Source organism: Alosa alosa, chromosome 10 (assembly GCF_017589495.1).
Source record: "Alosa alosa isolate M-15738 ecotype Scorff River chromosome 10, AALO_Geno_1.1, whole genome shotgun sequence".
NCBI lineage: Eukaryota > Metazoa > Chordata > Actinopteri > Clupeiformes > Clupeidae > Alosa > Alosa alosa.
The window spans coordinates 151596-171357 of NC_063198.1; the positions used below are offsets into that span (position 1 = coordinate 151596).

At 38.9% G+C, this 19762-nt stretch overlaps 1 protein-coding gene across 1 annotated transcript in view; it reads right to left on the minus strand.

The window, feature by feature from the left end:
- The window catches only part of usp48 (ubiquitin specific peptidase 48), a gene marked incomplete in the record, with an annotated part of 222083 nt that overhangs the window by 32352 nt on the left and 169969 nt on the right, over positions 1-19762 (minus strand). Inside the window, 4 exon segments of the mRNA XM_048254240.1 lie at positions 4583-4713; positions 13953-14063; positions 14172-14233; positions 16026-16148. Coding sequence (XP_048110197.1) covers positions 4583-4713; positions 13953-14063; positions 14172-14233; positions 16026-16148 — 427 coding nt within the window.

Here is a 19762-nt window from a genome sequence, read left to right on the forward strand (position 1 = left end):
TCCTCACTTCTACCCACAATCTGCAAGCACTGTCCATGGAGTAGTCCTAACCAGTGCACCTGTGCAAGGGAGTGGTTGCTATGGTGATTGCTGTAATGGTGGTTGCTATGGTAAATCATATGGCTGCTAGAGTGTTGCTAGGGTGCTTATGGTGGTTGCTATGCAAAATAAAGTAGTTGCTATGGTGGTTGCTAAGTTAATCATGTTGGTTGCTATGGTGGTTGCTAGGTTGTTGCTAGGATAAATCAGATGGTTGCTAGGTTGTTGCTTGGGAACATATGGTGGTTGCTATGCAAAATAAAGTGGTTGCTATGATGGTTGCTAGGTTGACATTATAGTGGTGGTTGCTAGGGTAATTAATATGGTTGCTAGGGTGTTGCTATGGCACCTATAGTGGTTGCTATGCAAAATAAAGCAGTTGCTATGCAGGTTGCTAAGGAAATCATGTTGGTTGCTAGGTTGTAATTGTGGAAGTGGTTGATAGGCTGTTCCTATGGTAATTGAGGTGGTTGGTATGCTGTCGCTAGGTTAGTTGTGGTGGTTGCTATGCTGGTTGCTTTGTAAGTTTCTTTCAGTTTAAAGATTATAAATGGCTCTTTCAAATGATATATGATCCATTAAGAATTATTTATTATTATTATTATTATTATAGATTCAAGACGGCCATAGGCCTACTCACTTACACTCTCACTCACTCAAGTCTTTCACTAACAAAAAGTTAAATATGGTTCACATGGGTCTGAAGCTGGGAAACAAGATACTATATGAGTACTCATTTCATTGAAATAGACAGGCATATCTTGCACTTATTTTGGTTTTAGCTAGGCTACTGTTGGCCCTTACAGCTCAAGAATAATGAGGATATAACTAACGTTAGGGGAGAAGCATAGCGCATGAAACCGGGACTCATTTGACTAAGCATGCCACCAAGAACAGGGACTGTTAAACCTGACATGGATTTACGTTTTGTTTCACATGCACATCATGTTATATAATTCTTAACTTGATCAGTTGATGATAATGAACCTGTTGCACTCGTTCACTAACCTTCAACCTATCCTCGACTAACATTACCTCAGTGAAGGTAGCAAATTAGCAGGCTATTTTTTTGCACAAATGAGATGACAAGACATTAGCCTACTTTTATACAAATACATTTCCCTGACATTCATAAGCAGAAAACACTACGGTGGTTCCCGCTTTGGTTATTAGTCAACATAAAAACTCATTGAGAGACAACAGATACATAAGTAGTAGTTTGCAATAACAATCAGTAAGTGGGATATCGATAATGTAATGCTTTACTGAACATGCCAGAAAGGAGTAATGTTAATGTTATGTGTTAAGATAAACCTAGCATGGGTTTTATCATAAACTTTATGGTTAATTAGGCTATGACCCATCACTGATTTATGTCTATATTTTGCTGGTGCTAGCTAAACCAAAACTGACTTTCACAGCCATACGAATATGCCAGAGAGAGGCAGCTTTGTTAGCCATGACAAACAGGAGGATGCTAACGTTAAATATATTACACTTTCATATTTTTATTTTGTCATTTTCTTACATCAATATGATCGTCACTGACATCAAAACATGGTGGATGCACATCAATAGTATCTCATCTAATGAGAAAAGATGCCGACGCTTGTTAGAAGCCATAACTCCAGAGGCACCACAAGTCCTCAGCTGATCAGTCAACAGCGTGTGTAGGCTAAACTCAAAAATACCGGAGAAATGTCAATAGTGACCTAGCCATTTAAGAGTGTCAAAATAAAAGTCTGGTGTTCATGTATACACCAACGCTGTATTATTTCATGTATGAAGGTTATACTGTAGCAGATGTCTCTTTAAGAATTGCGGTTACAGGAGAATATAGAACGGCCGTCGACAGCCGCTATGGGGTATATAGAAGGTAAAAGCCTGAGACTGGCAGTTGCTGCAGGTGGCCTGGCCACCTGGCACAGGATTCTAATTGCTTAATGGCCGTATTGTAAGGTCATAATAGCCAATGTTAAGTCTATGGGAAAATTAATAGTTTTTAATTCCTAGTTTAAAAAGTATAAAAGTTAGAAAGATGAAAAGTACATAGCAGCTGTGGTTCATGTTGGTTGCTAGGTTGTCATCATGGAAGTGGTTGATGCTGTTGTTGTTGCTAGGGTACTTGAGGTGGTTGCTAAGGTGTTACTAGGTTTGTTGTGGTGGTTGTTATAGTGGTTGCTAGGTAAATCTCATTGGTTGCTAGGTTGTAACTGTGGAAGTGGTTGCTAGGCGGTTGCTAGGGTATTTGACATGGTTGCTAGGCTGTTGCTAGGGTACTTGAGGTGGTTGCTAGGCTGTTGCTAGGGTAGTTATGGTGGTTGCTATGCTTGTTGCTAGGTTAATCATGTTGGTTACTATGTTGGTTGCTAGGTTTTAACTGTGAAAGTGGTTGCTAGGCTGTTGCTAGGGTACTTGGTCATTGCTAGTTTGTTGCTAGGATATCAGCCATAATTTGAGGATTCACGATGGTCTGTCTCCCAAACATCCCTCACCCCTTATCTAGACATGCATGAAAACATTTGAAAACAAAACTCAGTCATGTAATATTTGATCCTGTTTTGCTACTAATTATCTTTCACGTAATGAATATGCACACTAAGTGAAAGTAGGCCTACTATGCGCTCCGTGTCTGTAGATGTCTGTTCACGTCCACAATCGGCCCTGATTTTAAATGCACATCTTTTTTTCTCTCGCTCTTTCGGATGTGGCCAGCCAAGCATTTGTTCTGCTGTCAGCTTGTGCCAATATATCGCCCAAAATGCTTGATTGCATTCTCCTCATTTTTAGCTACATTTTCATATACCACATCAGCATTTTTGTTCAGTGAATCTTTTGTAAATTGCTTTACAATTAGTGTCGGGCCCTCGTTGGCAGCCTTTGGCTTGCCTCTAGCCACTATTCACTCCTTCGTCTTCATTAACATTCCCCGTAGAATTCTCAATATTTTTGGCCTCTGTGTTCAGTTACACAGTCTGTCTGTTCTTGGTCTTGGATTTTGGGAAATAAATGTCTAAATATCACCTGCTTGCTGCAGCTTCGGTCTGCATGTCCTTATAAATCTTTTTTTCTCTCGTGAGTATATAATTTGCCGCTGGCTTGTCTCTCCACATCGCCCAAAATGCTTGATTGCATTGCATTCTCCACATTTTTAGCTAAATTTTCATGTACCACATCAGCATTTTTGTTCAGTGAATCTTTTGTAAATTGCTTTACAATTACTGTCGGGCCTATAGGCCTATCGCCTGGCTTGCCTCAGCTTCGGTCACATCCTTTTAAAACCATCTTTTTCTCTCTCTCGTCAGCATTTAATCTGCTGCCAGCTTGTGACTCCACATCACCCAAAATGCTTGATTGCATTGCATTCTCTACATTTTTAGCTAAATTTTCATGTACCATATCAGCATTTTTGTTCAGTGAATCTTTTGTAAATTGCATTACAATTACTGTCGGGATTATAGGCCTATCGCCTGGCTTGCTTCGGTCATGTCCTTTTAAAACTGCATCTTTTTCTCTCTTGAGCATTTAATCTGCTGCCAGCTTGTGACTCCACATCGCCCAAAATGCTTGATTGCATTGTATTCTCCACATTTTAGCTACATTTTGGTGTATCACATGGCATTTTCTTTCAGTTAATCTTTTGCTTTACAATTACCTTCAGGCCCTCCTCTTACCTTCACTCCTTCGTCTTTATTAACATTAATCTTTTTGGCCTCAATAGTCCAGTTACATAGTCTCTGTTTTTCGTTTTGGATTTTGTGAAATACATTTCTAAATAAATGTGACTTATAGTCAGGTGCTACTTATATTCCGGAAAATACAGTACATGCAAGATAAATCTTTAAGTCTGCAATGGTGCGCTTGATAGTGTCTCTGCCTGCCATGCAGGTGTGTTGTGTGTGGCATGGGTTCAAACTCTGATAGATTTAGTGATTTGTTTTCAGTACACATGTTTATTCTAATTTGAACTCTTTTTAACAACATACTCTAAATCAGCCATTCAAAATAATAAGTATAGGCCTACCAAAGTGAGGATCTAGCCACCTCTCCAAGTTAACATGAGCTGCTTATCAGGCTACCCACTGGTTAACATGGGAATATGGATCTGAGCAGCACTTGGTTCTGTCTTCAATTAATCCTCGAAATACCTTGAATTCTGTATTGAATCAGTCACATCTGCAGTAAATAACGCAAACTACCTGCTTGTGATGACGTGCTACTTGTTTATCCCCAGTTAATATGCACCCCGATAAGATCTGTGACACCGGAATAATTTGCCCTCAATTTGTGCTGTTCTGTCTCGTTGATAAAAGCGGACATTGTGAATGTATCCTTCCATTGCATACTGAAGGCCTTTCTGTCGGCTTCTTCAAGCAATATTACATACCGCACAGAAATTATCCAGCACACACTGTTGCACTCGGCTAAATGGCACTGGTGTCCCCACGTTGAACAAGCGTTATCTTACACTTTCCCGACCAAACTTGTCCGTAATTTCACATGGTTTATCATTCATTACAATAATAAAAAGTGAATTTAATACCTGGTCGCGTGTGATATTCAACCGTGTCATTGATACCATGTTCTGGCTTTATCCTGCTTATAGAAATAGGCTGGTCCACAAGGAAATGGGTCCTGATCACCTCCCACTCATTCGGCCAGAGGAGAGCTATACTATGTAGGAATAAATCAAACTAATATGAGACAAGTCACCTATACAGGTGCTATACAGGATCATCAACACAGAGCAGATGCCTCAACACCACAAAGTGTCATCAATTGCTAACTTGTCAGTCATACTACTACATAATGTATAAAACTCTATTGAGATTGAGAATGGGCCTAGGGACCATTCATTCACTTCTGATTTCCAAGGGGCATCACCAGCAGTGAAATAAAATTCACTGTTCCCTCAAGTGCCCTCTAGAATTATTGACACCCCTGGTAAAGTTGACTGAAAACAGGTATAAAAATAATCTTTGGGTGATTTGGGTGATCAAAATCTCACATTGAAAACAAGAGGAAATCCATTTTATAGCCAGTACAGACATATCAGTCAGTAGCTATTAGGGAAGGGGTAATGTATTGTCTGCTGGTCACTTTAATAAAGTCCCGGAAAATTCCTGACAGGCCGAAGTGGTGCTTTATCCTGAAGTGACTTATTTTCTCATAATAACCAGTAGACAACACATTATCCCCCTTATTCTATAGCTACTTGCCAACACAAGAAAATAAACTTCACACAATGTGTCTTCTGAAATTATATTGTTAGCGTTTTGTGGCTTTTGCCTAGAAACAAATAGTTCCCCACACAAATAGAACTTGAAAGTTTCAAATATTGCATAGCAAGATATTACCTTCACTTTCAATGAAGTTTCATTACGATTTCAAGAGTTAAATCAGAAGCACAAAACCTGTTGCCATTGGCAGCGGCAGACCTGCCAACCTTGAAGAATTTTTTTGAGTAGCACCTCGAGGAAAAAAAAACAAAAACGGCTCGGGGTCAAAGGTCATACAGAATCGATTAATCTGCGCTATTTTTTTTAATCAGTTATTTTTTTCTCAAATTAATTAATCAAAATTAATCAGTTATTTTGTTATGTTGTCCATTTTCTTATATGTGGTCTCTATTCAATCATGTCTGGTCTATTCAATCCATTATTATTAGCCATTTATTTTGTAAAGACATCTATCCCTCATCAGTGTTTCCCATACATTGACTAATCTGTGGCGGGGCACCACGAAATCAAAACCGGCCTCCACTTTCTTTCAAATGGCGGTGCCTTTCTATTTTTATTTTGGCCTTTTTATTTCTTTTGATGATAGTGACAGGAAGCAAATGGGAGAGAGAGCAGGGGTGGGATCCGGAAAGGACCAGGGGGCGGGAATCGAACCTGGGTCGCCGGCGTATGGTACAGGTGCCCCAGCCAGTTGCGCCACAGCTGGGGCCATGATGGCGGTGCCTTTCTGCCGTGAGGTGCAATGATAACATTATCCCAACTAAAGCGATAGGTGCGCGATCTCCGTCTGGAAACCTATTATTTGTTCCTGCTTGTTTTTGTGCTAATAAACCAGAACAACAATGCTCCAAAGAAAAAACTAATTGAACACTCATCAATGAGAAGCTCAAAATTTGTAGCCTAGGTCCACTTTGAGACTTGTTGTTAACCCTTACAATCCCGACCGTTCTAATTTCGTTACAAAAGTAACGATGACCAATCGTCTAATATCTCAGCTGTCCAATGACTGATTTTATTTCTAAAATCTTCCCCCTAATGCTGACAACATAAGTTTCAATTTGATATGATTGGTTAAGGGGTTTATGGCGCGAAATGTTTTGGATACTTGAAGATGAGTCTTGAAAAAATATGTTCAGACGGTGCATTTGACGTGGACAGCCGGATGCCACCTGCACTTAAGTTGGAGTTTACCTCGACTGGAAACCACACAGCTGGATAAACTGAGGTAATATTGTTTTTATCAGTTCTAGTTATGGTTTATCTTAATTTGAAGTCCTTAAATCATGTTATTTAATAGTAATATGCTTTCTCATCAGCGTCAACATTATGGCATAGCGGGGGGCTAGTGCATCGTCACGTAACTTTAGCTAGCTGTATAATTCTGAACTACTTGCATTATTCTCGTTTGCTTTTGATGTCAGTTATTTTCATTTAAAAATCTGTTAGTATAACCTGTTGGTAAGTTTGTTTTCTAGTACCAATTTGCTTGTTAGGTAAGCATTATATTGGCAAGACAGTATAGCAAACCAAAGCTGAATAAATCAATGGGCGCGTCAAGTTGCGTCACGTTCTGACATGAAATAAGTAGAGCGATATTTTTACTCCTCTCAATATGTAGTTGTAGAAAATAAGATGTGAAATCACATATTCTGTCAGAAATGTAATTAACTTATTGCCTTTCCTCGGGTTGTTGCCTGTAGTGCAGTCTGTAGTGAACATCAGACGTGCTTGTCTCAACATTTTCTAAGATGGCATGACTTGAAATAGATGAATCACAACTTCTCTCAATATGTAGTTATAGAAAACATGATGTGAAATCACATATTCTGTCAGAAATGTCATTATTGCATTTCAGCAGTTTGTTACTAGGTAAAATGTAATCTGTCTTTATCTTGATGCCAGCTAGGCAATCAGATTTAGGGTAGCTAAACCCATGTGTAATAAAATGACTTTTCATACTTAATATTCTGAGGATGCTTCAATAGTTTAGGCTACCTCTTCTTTTGTGTGCATACATGCACAAATCTGTAGTTTTGTGATTTTATTTTTTACATTAATAAAGGTATTTGTATGATTTCGCTGTTGTTTCAGATGGAGGATGACAAGACCTACACAGACCTTCTCGCAAGCCTGAAGAGGTAGCTGACTGCTCATGAGCTTGCGCTCACAATGCTGAAGACCATGAGGAGATGGAGGAAGAAGGTATAGATTTATGTGCCATGCGTAGGATGGTGCAGACTTCCACTAAAACACAGTGTGAAATAGACTTATGTTCTTTTTTACTCACATAGTTGTCCCAGGCATATGTGGTTTTACCAACCGAGGAATGGGAGCTTGTGCTTAGTAGGCCGTCGTATGCAAACAGTGCAGGGGCAAGGTTTCTGGGATTGATCATTTACATGGGGTTCACTTCCCTCCCTGATATCCATTGCTACTGGGGAACCAAGTCTTGGCAGGGATCAGGGGACGTTGACCAAATGATAAATACATATTGTGTACTCCAAAAAACGCAGAATACCAGAAAGCACTTTTTCTCCATTGATATTGCCGTTGCCAGTAGCTTCTTGTTATTTCAATTTTGATTAATTGAGTTCAATGCAATGCAGAATCTGGTGTTGAACCTAGGTTTGGTAGCTACAGCCAGAAAGATTTCCTCCAAAGTCTATCACAACAGCTGGCAGGCATTTCCGCTGAAATTTCAGCCTCACCTTAAGTTGCTCCAACTACTACTCTGTTGTCTTTCCATCAAGTACATATTCCTGTACAGCAGAAGCTTGTTATAAAAAACGTACATAATAAAACTAAAGTAGCTTGTATGGCCCTGGAGTGTAACGGTAGGCGAATTTGTTTTATTGATAAACAAATTGCTGTCAGATTTGGCATTCTGCAAAAGGGGATGTGTTTAGTAATGAGTCATGGCTCTTCTGTGTTCAACCTTCAGGTTCCTCACCCCACCTTTCCCTATCCTCCTCTGTAAGTGTGTGTGTGGGTATGAATTTGTGTGTATATGTGTTTATTCTCCACAGGCTTGTTCTAAGTATGTAATCCACTTTCAAATGTTTAGAACACATTGAGTTTTGAGTGATGTTGATTGTATTCCTAGCTTTTCATGAATAATAATACATTTTATATATAATTTTCATATTATACTGATTTATATAAGGAAGTTGTATTTGTTGAATCAAATGTATTTTATGTCTCTTTTCCGAAATGGTCTTCAATGAATACAGTACTTACTTCTTACTGTATTACTGGTAAGGTACAGTATGTTTTTTTTTAATGTCATTCATTCAAAATAAATCTAAACCATTGTTTCTGACTTGATTATTAGTTTTTATGCATACTTTTATGTTGTTGGTGAGAAAGTGAATGTGAATTCTGTCAACATTCTAAATCCCGTTTTCCATTTTTTTACACTGATCACTAAAATGATCATAACTTATGAAAGGTTAATGATATTTTGTTAAATAGCCCACAACTTAGCCCACAACAAGCTGAACATTTCATACACTCTATATTTTTCTCTATCTTGTAGAGAAATATGATGAAAATTATTTTTTATGTGAATTAAATTAAATTTTGACAAATTCCGGATATACATTTGGAGAGGAAATACTGTTCATTACTATATTAACATTACCATATGTATTTTACATCATTTCATAGAACTGATCCGTCTGATTACAATGGTATGTATATCCCATTGATGGTATGTATTATACTCAAGAAATACGTTTTTTTTTTTGTTGTGAGAAGGTCATTCAGCACCAAAAATGGAATGTTCGGAACGGGCACGAAAGGGTTAATGACTGTATTTGACCTTGGAAAGGTTTACGAGATTTGCGGGAAATTCTAATTCACGTGCTCCAGTGAGCTTTCCGGAGAAGTTGGATGTCTAGATAGATAGATAGATACTTTATTGATCCCCAGAGGAAATTCAAGGTCTCAGCATACAGACAACACAAACACATTCTTTAACAGCAAAAAGAGTAATTAAAGTGTAAAATATAATATAAAAACACAACTAAGAAATAAGGACAGTAGAAGATAAAGAATATGCTAAATATACTAAAATACAAATTATACTAACTAACACTTAATCTAAATCAATTCTAAAAACAGTATCCACATAGTGGTGATTAATCAATCAGAGGCGCTTGCAATGACTGAGGCAGGGACTGAGCCTGTGATTCTCTGTGCATAGTAAGGTATGGTAAGGTGCTCTAAGGTGCTCTGTGTGAATGAGTGTCATGGTGGTAGTGCAATGGTGATAGTGGTCATGGTGATAGTGCAAATGAGTAAGTCCAACAGTGCAACAATGCAGAAATAAAGTAAAGTAAAGTCAAAAATCACCGCACACTGATCACTGTAACTTAATAATTATTGTAGAACGAACAACGCGTTTCGCCTAGCGCTTCATCAGGTTCGCTCTGTACCATCCCCCCTTCCTTTCCACAGGTGAATAAATCAGGTAATGTCACATGACCTTGTTGGGAGATCAATTAGTTCATACAGCGGGCATCGCTTTCAAATGACCACTTCATTCGCGCATTACGCGGTGTGAAGCTGCGTGAAGCTTTAGTACCACTTTCAGCCACTGTGCGTCGCTCTGCCACTGTACATCGCTCTGCCTCGCATCGCTTTGGATGAATTAAGGGAGAACACTGGTTTAATTGTGAAATCTGCTGATAAGGGTGGTGCCATTGTTGTACAAAATACTTTTGACTATGTAGCTGAAGCGCTGAGACAACTGAGCAATGTTGAATTTTATAAACTGTTGTCAAAAAAAATCCTATGGATGACTACATTAAAGAAAGAGATGAATTGTTAAACAATGCAATGGAAAATAAATGGTTATCAAAGAACCCATATGAATTTTTGAAAATAGCTCATCCTGTCACCCCAGTATTTTACTTGCTCCCAAAGATCCATAAACGGCTACAAAATCCTCCAGGCAGACCAATTGTTGCCAGCAAAAATTCCTTGACAGAACCCTTGAGTCAGTTTGTAGACATAGTGATAAAAGATATTGTAAAAACACTCCCAAGTTATATTGCTGACACTAGAGATGTTCTTAAACTGTTGGCTGATATTTCCATCCCAGATAATGCTTATCTTGTAACATTTGATGTGGAGAGTCTTTATACTTGGAGGCCATGAGCTTCTACCTTACAATTCAAAATTATTTATTTCAAAAGGAACTGTTAGTAATGATGACTAAGTTTATTCTCAAATCTAATTATTTAATTTTTAACAACAAGTACTACTCACAAATTCAAGGGACGAGTATGGGATCCCCATTTGCAACCAACTACGCAAATCTATTTATGGGCCTATGGGAGGATAGACACATATTTAACAACAATCCTTTTAGACAAAACATCCTGTTCTTTAAGCGGTTCATTGATGACATCCTTTTGATTTTCACTGGTTCTGAAGACGAATTGAGCCATTTTAATGAATACATAAATGGGACATATCCTACGTTGAGGTTCACTATGGAGTATAGCTCTAAAAGTGTCCATTTCCTATATCTAGAAATTACAGTCAATAACCATAAATTAGAGACCTCTATTTATAGGAAAGAAACAGATAGGAATACTATACTTCATTCATCAAGTTTTCACCCTGACCATCTAATCAAGAATATTCCTTATGGTCAGTTTGTAAGGCTTAGAAGAATCTGTAGCAATGATGAAGATTTTAAGGTTAAAGCCAAGGAAATGTCTCAAAGATTCATAGAACGAGGATATAACCAGGCAGTGATTAATCAGGCAATTGAAAAGGCAGGCCAGAAAAATAGGAATGAACTGTTGAATCCTACTCCTAAGAAATCAGAGAGTAGAGTAACTTTTGTAAGCGAATACTCCATAAATTCCACACAGGTGAAAAGAATAATCAACAAACATTGGAAACTCCTTGAATGCGACCCGAGTCTGAGCCACTTACCAACTAAACCACGATATTGCTTCAAACGGGGCAAGAATATCAAAGATTTAGTAGTCAGTTCTATGTACCAAGAACCTCCAGTTACAAATTGGCTGACTAAACAAGTTTATGGTAATTATAGGTGTGGCCAGTGTGCACACTGCTCAAATACTGTTGACACCAAAACATTCACCCATCCACACTCGGGTGAAAAGTATGGCATCAAACAGTTTATCAATTGTCTCTCTACACATGTAGTGTACATGTTAAAATGCCCTTGTGGCTTGATGTATATAGGCCAAACAAAACGAAATTTGAAGTTAAGAATTGCTGAACACAAAGCTTCTATTAGAAACAACAATATGGATTACGCTATCGCTAGACATTACAAGGACAGAAATCATGGTTCAGCCACTACATTGAGATTCATTGGCATTGAGAGGGTTGAACCTAATGTAAGAGGTGGTGATTTGATAAAACAATTGCTTAAAAGGGAGGCTTACTGGATTCACAAATTGAATACAGTCGAACCATATGGACTTAATGAAAAACAAGACTTGAGTGTTTTTTTGTGAACAGAATAACTGGCTTGTAAAAATTATTTTGTATATTCAAACTAATAAGGTACTGTCTTATGCACATCTTGATGTTGTGGAATTAATTAAATGTTAGAGGTGTTGATAAACTGATGAACTGTTGATGATGATGAACTGTTGAATTTATGAACAAAATTATTAGGTGGATTTTATAAATTGATGAATTACTGATCACTGTATTACTGATGTTATTTGATTGATGCTGTTAATGAACTTATGTACTAAATTATTAGGTGTTTATGAATTACTGGTGTCACCTATGAACTAATTCTTAGGTGTTTTATGAACTTATTAACTACTAATGTTGTATGTGAACTTATTAATTCTGTGTTGTATAAGAAGTATATTGATGTTGTTAATGAAATTATGAACTAATTGATCTCCCAACAAGGTCATGTGACATTACCTGATTTATTCACCTGTGGAAAGGAAGGGGGGGGATGGTACAGAAGCTTAACCTGATGAAGCGCTAAGGCTAAACGTTGTTAGTTCTACAATAAATATTAAGTTACAGTGATCAGTGTGCGGTGATTTTTGATCTTTCAATCTTGGATTATACTTACCTGCCTCACCTGCACCTGTTCAACTGAAGGTTTGTGCACAGGGACTTTGATTTCTATATATCTATATATTTAACTATTTAAATAAAACTGTATACTGATCCAAGATGTGGCCACAGTTATTTAAAGAAAATGTATAAGTGTGGCCATGGAGGGGGGTTTTGCATATGTGCTAATGTGCTAATATAGCATAAACTGTGAGGCATAAAGACAGTGGTAAAAGTGGCTAGTGGACAGACAGTATCCAAACATGGAGGGGGAAAGAGGCAGACAGACTATGCAGAGAAGTCTATCTCTCCTCTTCCCTTAAGTGAGGCATTGAACAGTTCAATGGCCCTGGGGGGACAAATGACTTTCTCAGTCTGTCAGTTGTGCAAGGCAGTGGCTTAAGTCTCCAGCTGATCAGGCTCTTCTGCTTAACAATAGTGCTGTGGAGTGGGTGACACTCATTGTCCAAGATGTTGATCAGTTTGTTCAGGGTCCTTTTGTCAGATAGTGAAGTGATGCACTCCAGTTCAGCTCCCACTACAGAGCCAGCTTTCCTTACCAGCCTGTCAATTCGCCCCGCATCCTTCTTCCTTGTGCTTCCTCCCCAACATACTACTGCATAGAAGAGGGCGCTGGCAACAACAGGCTGGTAGAACATCCTGAGGAGCTTACTGCACACATTGAAGGACCGCAGCCTCCTCAGGAAGTACAGCCTGCTCTGCCCTTTCTTGTAGAGTGCATCAGTGTTGGCTGACCAGTCCAGTTTATTGTCCAGGTGGAGACCCAGATACTTGTAGGTGCTAACCACCTCCACATTGACCCCATCAATGTGGACTGGTAGCAGAGTGGGCTTAGACCTGCAGAAATCCACCACCATCTCCTTGGTCTTTGAAGTGTTAAGTTGCAGATGATTGAGTTTGCACCATTGCACAAAGTCCTCCACCAGACTCCTGTACTCCTCCTCCTGCCCGTTCCTGATATACCCCACAATTGCAGTATCATCAGAAAACTTCTGCATGTGGCATGACTCGGTGTTGTAGCAGAAGTCAGATGTGTACAGGGTGAACAGGACTGGAGAGAGCACAGTTCCCTGTGGCGCTCCGGTGCTGCAGATCAGTGTCAGAGAGACAGTTCTTCAGTCTGACGAACTGTGGTCGCTCGGTCAGGTAATCTGTAATCCAGGTTACCAGGTGAGCGTCCACACCCATCTGCAAGAGCTTGTCTCCCAATCTGAGGGGCTGAATGGTGTTAAAAGCACTTGAGAAATCAAAGAACATGATTCTCATAGCACTTTTCCCCTTGTCTAGGTGGGAATGTGTCCTGTGTAGAAGATAAGTGATAGTCTGCTCGTTTTTGCGTAGTTTTAAGTTAACAAATTGTACCCGCGTACTTTGATGTGAAAATGCGTGGTTGTTACGCAAAACGCGTACAGGTTGGCAGGTCTGCAGTTGTCATCCATTTTTTGCAGTGGTCATTACACAGAATTATCAGATTTCCGAACAGTGGGAAGGTATGTTAATGTTAATGGAACATTCTGCAGCATTCTGAAGAACCGCGTAATAATTTAAATTCATTTGCTACACAGCATGTAAGACACTTACTGCTCAGCATCTCCTATTAGCAAGGACTCGTAGGTAAACATGAAGCCACCATGAGGACAGAGCAGGATGCTATTGCTCACACTTGACACAGGTGTGATTTTGGCAGGTCTCCTGGTACAATAATAATAAAAATTAAAAATAATAAAACACAAATACAGTCAGGTCAAAGCAAGTAATACAAACTTTGCCTAGCTTTACTCTATGGTAACATCCCCTCACCTGATAAACTTCCTCCATTCATCCACAAAGAATGGTGGAACAATGTATAAAACATCCACGTCCTACAACAAAAACAAACGTAAATGAACATAAATTCCAACAAAATTATTAAGAGGAAGCAGTAGCTAGTACATGAGCAGGTCCCAATATGTTGGTACAGTAGGTCTTGTCTGATGCTTTCAAGGTTTATGGATTTCTTTAACCCTTAGAACCCTAAGCTGTTTTTTTTAGGGCATTTTCACTACCTTTATTCATAAGGATTTATTCTGGTCAAGTGCCACACACACGTATTATATATTGTTTTTTTCAGCAGAGTCTAGGCTATCCAGATCTGCCATCATGTCATGTATTAGTACTAGCATTGATTTTATTTTGATTTTTAAAGAATTAAAATATAAAAAGCGTATTATAAAAATTCTTATATTTCGACATGTATCTCACCACAGCAAGCTCATAGCACATGCATTTCATGTGTGTGTAGGGTAGACTGTCCTGAATCGGCCAATATAATTGCCATGTTGGAGGGATACTCTTGGGCTGAGCAATTTACAGAAATATGTGGTGTGTGATTTACAGAAATAAATGCCATTTTTTATTTAGTGATGAAAAATGACCTTTCTGCGCTCCATATCTGTGACACGAACTGATCTGACCTGACTTGACCCGAGGTTGCGTGTTAGCCTGCGTGCCTATGGTGTATGTACTCATAATGATTCTCAACTTTTTACTGCATTGCCATGGACAAAGTAAAGGCAAAAATGGTGTTTCTTTGTTCCTTCCATCCTTGAATTGGATGGCATGCAGGAATTTGCTAGGATCTCAAAACCGGATTATGAACATGCTTTGCCATAGAGAAACACACGATAGCGTTGGATTATAAACATGCTTTGCCACAAGAACAGACAAAAACATGGGGTGAGTCCAGCTATATAAAGTTATTATTTTGCTGTCACTTCGTCTGTTTTATAACCAAGAAGGTATCAAATGATTTGGTATCAAATGATAGCTCTGAGTCTCCTCTTTCATCTGACATGCGTGGCATATCTATCCGATCACGGGTCTGCGAGTACTTCAAACGAGAGTAATGGGTGTGCAGCGTTGGTTTGTGTACATGACGTTATTATTTTGCAGTCACTTCGTCTGTTTTTATAAGCTAGAAAGATCGATAAACATGGTACCAATGGATAGCCCTGTGACCCCTCCTTTCATATGATATGCGTGCCATATCTATGCGATCACGGGTTCGCGAGTAATTCAAACGAGAGTAATGTGTGCACAGGTGAACGCAGAGAAGTATAGACTGTAAATATGATGCAATTTGATTTAATTTCATGATTTTTTTTCATTTTCATACTTCATTGTATAGACAAGTGTGTAGTCTCTTTGGAAAGTAGTCTCTGTCATGCAATAAAGGTTTCATCTCGCTGCGATGAACAGTTCCGGAGCAATTTAACAAAGAAGAAAGGGTGTGTTTTTTGATGCACTTTGCGTCAATCGGGTTCTAAGGGTTAAAGACCATCTCCGGTGAAAATAAATGTTATAATATTGTTAACATGTCCTTATGAGGTCTGCTACGTTTTACAAGACACATCATGAGCGAAATAAGCAGTCAATGTCATGGCCGAGGACTTCAGCTTCTGTTTTGGATCTACACTGCGACAATTTATTTGCATTAATGAGCAGTTGAACTTGTGTACTTAATAAAGTGGCCAGTGAGGGTATGGTCCTTCAAGCACTGCTAAAGCAAAATACTAAGGGAGCCTAAGATTTTTGCACAGTACTGTACATGCAGCAACTGACAGACACAAGTGGTACTTCAAATCAATCACAATAATGTGGATAATGTTGCTGTACTTCAGGCCATTTCTGCAGTGTTGGTCTATTTTTCTCCTGGAATAAGTTGAGTAGAGCACTCTTCTGCTCATTGGCCATCATTTTGTTCAGCTCCTCATTTTGTCTGTCCTCCCGCTCCAGCCTCTGAGTAAAACAGGTAACAGAAAAAAATAGCAACAGTTAAAAAAAAGATTATCAATGAGCAGTTATTCATTTCAACTTTACATGTTGTATTTTTCATACAGTGAATTTGAGAAAATGTACCGTAACTGTAACTGTTATGTAACTAATGCACATCATTCAGCAGTCAAGACATGGTTGGCTGGAGGAGAGGGAGGTCAAAAGGTTTCAACAAGTCAACAAGGGATATTTGCTGGCTATCATTTATCAGTTTACTACAGCACATGAATGGATTCTTAATGGATTTATCCGGAGTAAAATGCACTTTAGATCAATTTAAGGATGATTGGGAGTACATATGTTGAGTTGCAGCAGCAACATTTCCGGAAAGGTACTGGCTTGATGAAATTCATTCTGGACTCTCTTCTATCCGACCACATAAAGACCTCGGGATACTTTGGTTTGGGTTTAGGGACCCTCTACTCACTACCACGTAAGTGTAATGTTGTTTGGAACTGTAGAAGAGGTATAAAAATAGCGTTTTGTAGCGGCGAAATGACATGCCCTGGTCACTTCCAGGCTAACGAGTTTTGACTAAAAACGGTAAAATCGAACTTTCTCAAAACACATCCGAATGACATGATTTTGATGTCAACTCAACGTATGTACTCCCAATCATCCGTAAATTGATCTAAAGTGCATTTTACTCCAGATAATTCCTTTAAGAAACCACAACACGTAGAACCAGCTATGAATGCACTCATAGCTCATCTCGGCTTGTCCCCTGCACTCAGAAATCTGGCGCCATAAGCGCCTGCAGAAAGTCATTCGTTTCTAACAGCGCTACTCGACCAGGGTTCGACCAAGGGGAAACAGGTTCTGGGAGGGTGTTTGGCTCGGGGTCATGGTGCAAAGGACCCTAGAGTGAAATTACTCTGAACCATCGCTTTAAGGGCTACATTTAAGACCCTTCGAAAACACTGTTTAAAGTCAATCCATTATCATTGACACATTTCAACATATCAACAATCTCTGTAACAGTAAGTAACAGCTGGACATCATACATTCCATGATTCTGATGCAGCATCTAGGAGAAGTGTGTTAAAGTTGATCATGTGTCATCAGCAGTGTTGTGTGTAACGCGTTACAAAGTAACGAATTACAGTAATGTAACTACTTTTTCGAGTAAAAAGTAGTATAATGCGCTACTACTGAAAATTTGGTAACATAGTTCTTTTTTCATATCGGCACAACGTTACTTTTCCCAGGGACAGATTTGACAGCGACTCTCAGCTGCGCGCTTGCGCAATAGGCACAAGCTCCACACGGCAGCCTACGTGACAGAGGCTGGTAGCATGAAGTGCAATCATAGCTCCACACGGTACGTGACAGAGGCTGGTGGCAATGAAGAGCAATCATAGCAAGCGAGACACAGCCAACGCTAAAATCTGAGGGATGGAGGTATTCACATTACTTTGAACTTGTTGAAACTAAGGGGAGGAATGTGGGTGTTAGTTGTAGCCTACACTGTGCCCTGATTTTGTACACTGCTGTTAACTCGTATTGATACGATTTGCACTAGCTTTGCACCAAATTTCGGAGGAGCGCCTGTTTAATGAAAGAGTATAAGGCTATAAAATAACCCCTCATATATTTTGTGTTCACCTATATGCCTAAGATGTATTGAGGCTATGTTATATGATTGTTTCATAGGGCTTTAGTGGTGGTGTTGAAGCCTATAAGCCCAATGTTTTTTTGTCAAGTGCTCTGTTTGTGGCATTTTTTATAATAAAGAGCACAAAAGAAATACCTGTTATGTCCTCCATAGTAGAACTTTATGTAGGTCTACACATTTATTGGGTTCTGCCCAAAGTTGAGCAACATAAAAGTAACGTAAAAGTAACGGGTAACGTAAAAAGTTACTTTCCATAGAGGGTAACTAGGTAAAGTAACGGGTTACTTTTTTGAGAAGTAACGAATAATGAGCAAACACTACATTTTAAAAGTAACTTCCCCAAAACTGGACATCAGTGAAATAGCCATTTTGTATGTTGCTAAATGGTGGTGCTATGCTACACATACATTTTGGGCATGTGAATATCATCATTACCAAAATAATCCATAACCTGTGAGGCTTGAGCTATTTAAATTTAAATTCATTGTATCACCATTTCAGCATGTCTAATGTTTCCCCTACTATGTATTCAGCAGCGGTGCAATGCCTCTCCTAGAATTTGAGCGCCGCCGTAAAAAAGTCACATGATCAGTAGCCATATTAAAAACAAATAAATAAAATAATAATTATGAAAAAACATGCAAGTGCACTGCGAGAACAATTGCGGTTCGTTCCTCTCCAGGTTTGAGGTCAACAAATAATAGTAGGCTAACTTTGAAGGTGCAGTCAAGGATTTCACAGGAAATTGTGTTTGTATATGTTTATGTTTATTAGCAGACGCAATTTTGTGCAAAAAAAACGTAGCCTACATTGTACAACGAAGGAACCACATGAAACAAGCCAGCAAGGTAGCTTGCCCCTACCTTCAGTATTCCCAGACAAAAACCATGCAGGGTTTCGTTTTTTTTTTGTTCTATAGGTTTTGTATGTGTATACCTATAGGTATATAGGTATATGAGCGTTATCCGCCATGTTACTCTAGGCCTACTGTTTTCTCCCTTTCATTCCAAACCGTGACCAACGCCAGTCTCCCTTCTCTGCAGAACGCACAAAAACTAAAAAATGTAATTCCGAGGAATTACCAGTGCATGAAAATGCATTTAACATTAAATGCAAAACAAACTTTCATTTGTAAACAGTTGTGAGCAGTTGGCGGAAGTCATAGTTGATGACAACTGACAGTTGGAAACAGTTAAATAGTTGGATAGTTTAAATGATTTAAAAGTGAATTAATGGATGTGCATAATAATAATGATAATAATAATAATAATAATAATAATAAGCTTTATTTGTTTATTTGCTTAGGTAGATAGTTTAATGGATGTTGATAGACAGTTTAATGGATGAAGTGATGAAAAAGAAGTGAAAGAAATTGGGGAAGAGAAAAGTGAGCTATCCAGTTCAATGGAGAGACACCGAGAAGAGGTTCCATTGAAGTTGCTGCAGTCAGTGAGAGAGCACAGGTGCAGTTGATTGCATTCTGAGTCGTTAATAGCGCTTGGAATGTGCCTTATATCCTTGTAGAATGGAGAGACACGGATAGAGTTGGCTTAATTGAGCAGAAAGCAGTTGATGCAGGTGCAATCAGTTTAATTGGCTCTGTGAGGGGCCTAGTTGAGCTGGGGCAGATCAGTTTGATTAGCCCATTGTGATGTCATAGTGCCAATGCTAAGTCTATGGGGAAAATAAGCTTGATTTATGTTAAAGGAAAATTCCGGTATTTAGCACTTTGAGTGTTTAAGACATGTTTGAGTAGCCTACTACAGTATGCCTGTTGGCAGCCACTCCGAGTAGTCAAAGGCGATTCAAAACGAGTCAGAAAAGTCAAGACAGGACCAATCGTCCGGTGTCAACCACTCTAGTTCATCCAAAACAAACCAGAAAAGGGACTCAAAGTGCTAAATACCGGAATTTTCCTTTAACCATTTAGGCGCCAGGTTTAAAAAAAAAAAAAAACATCATT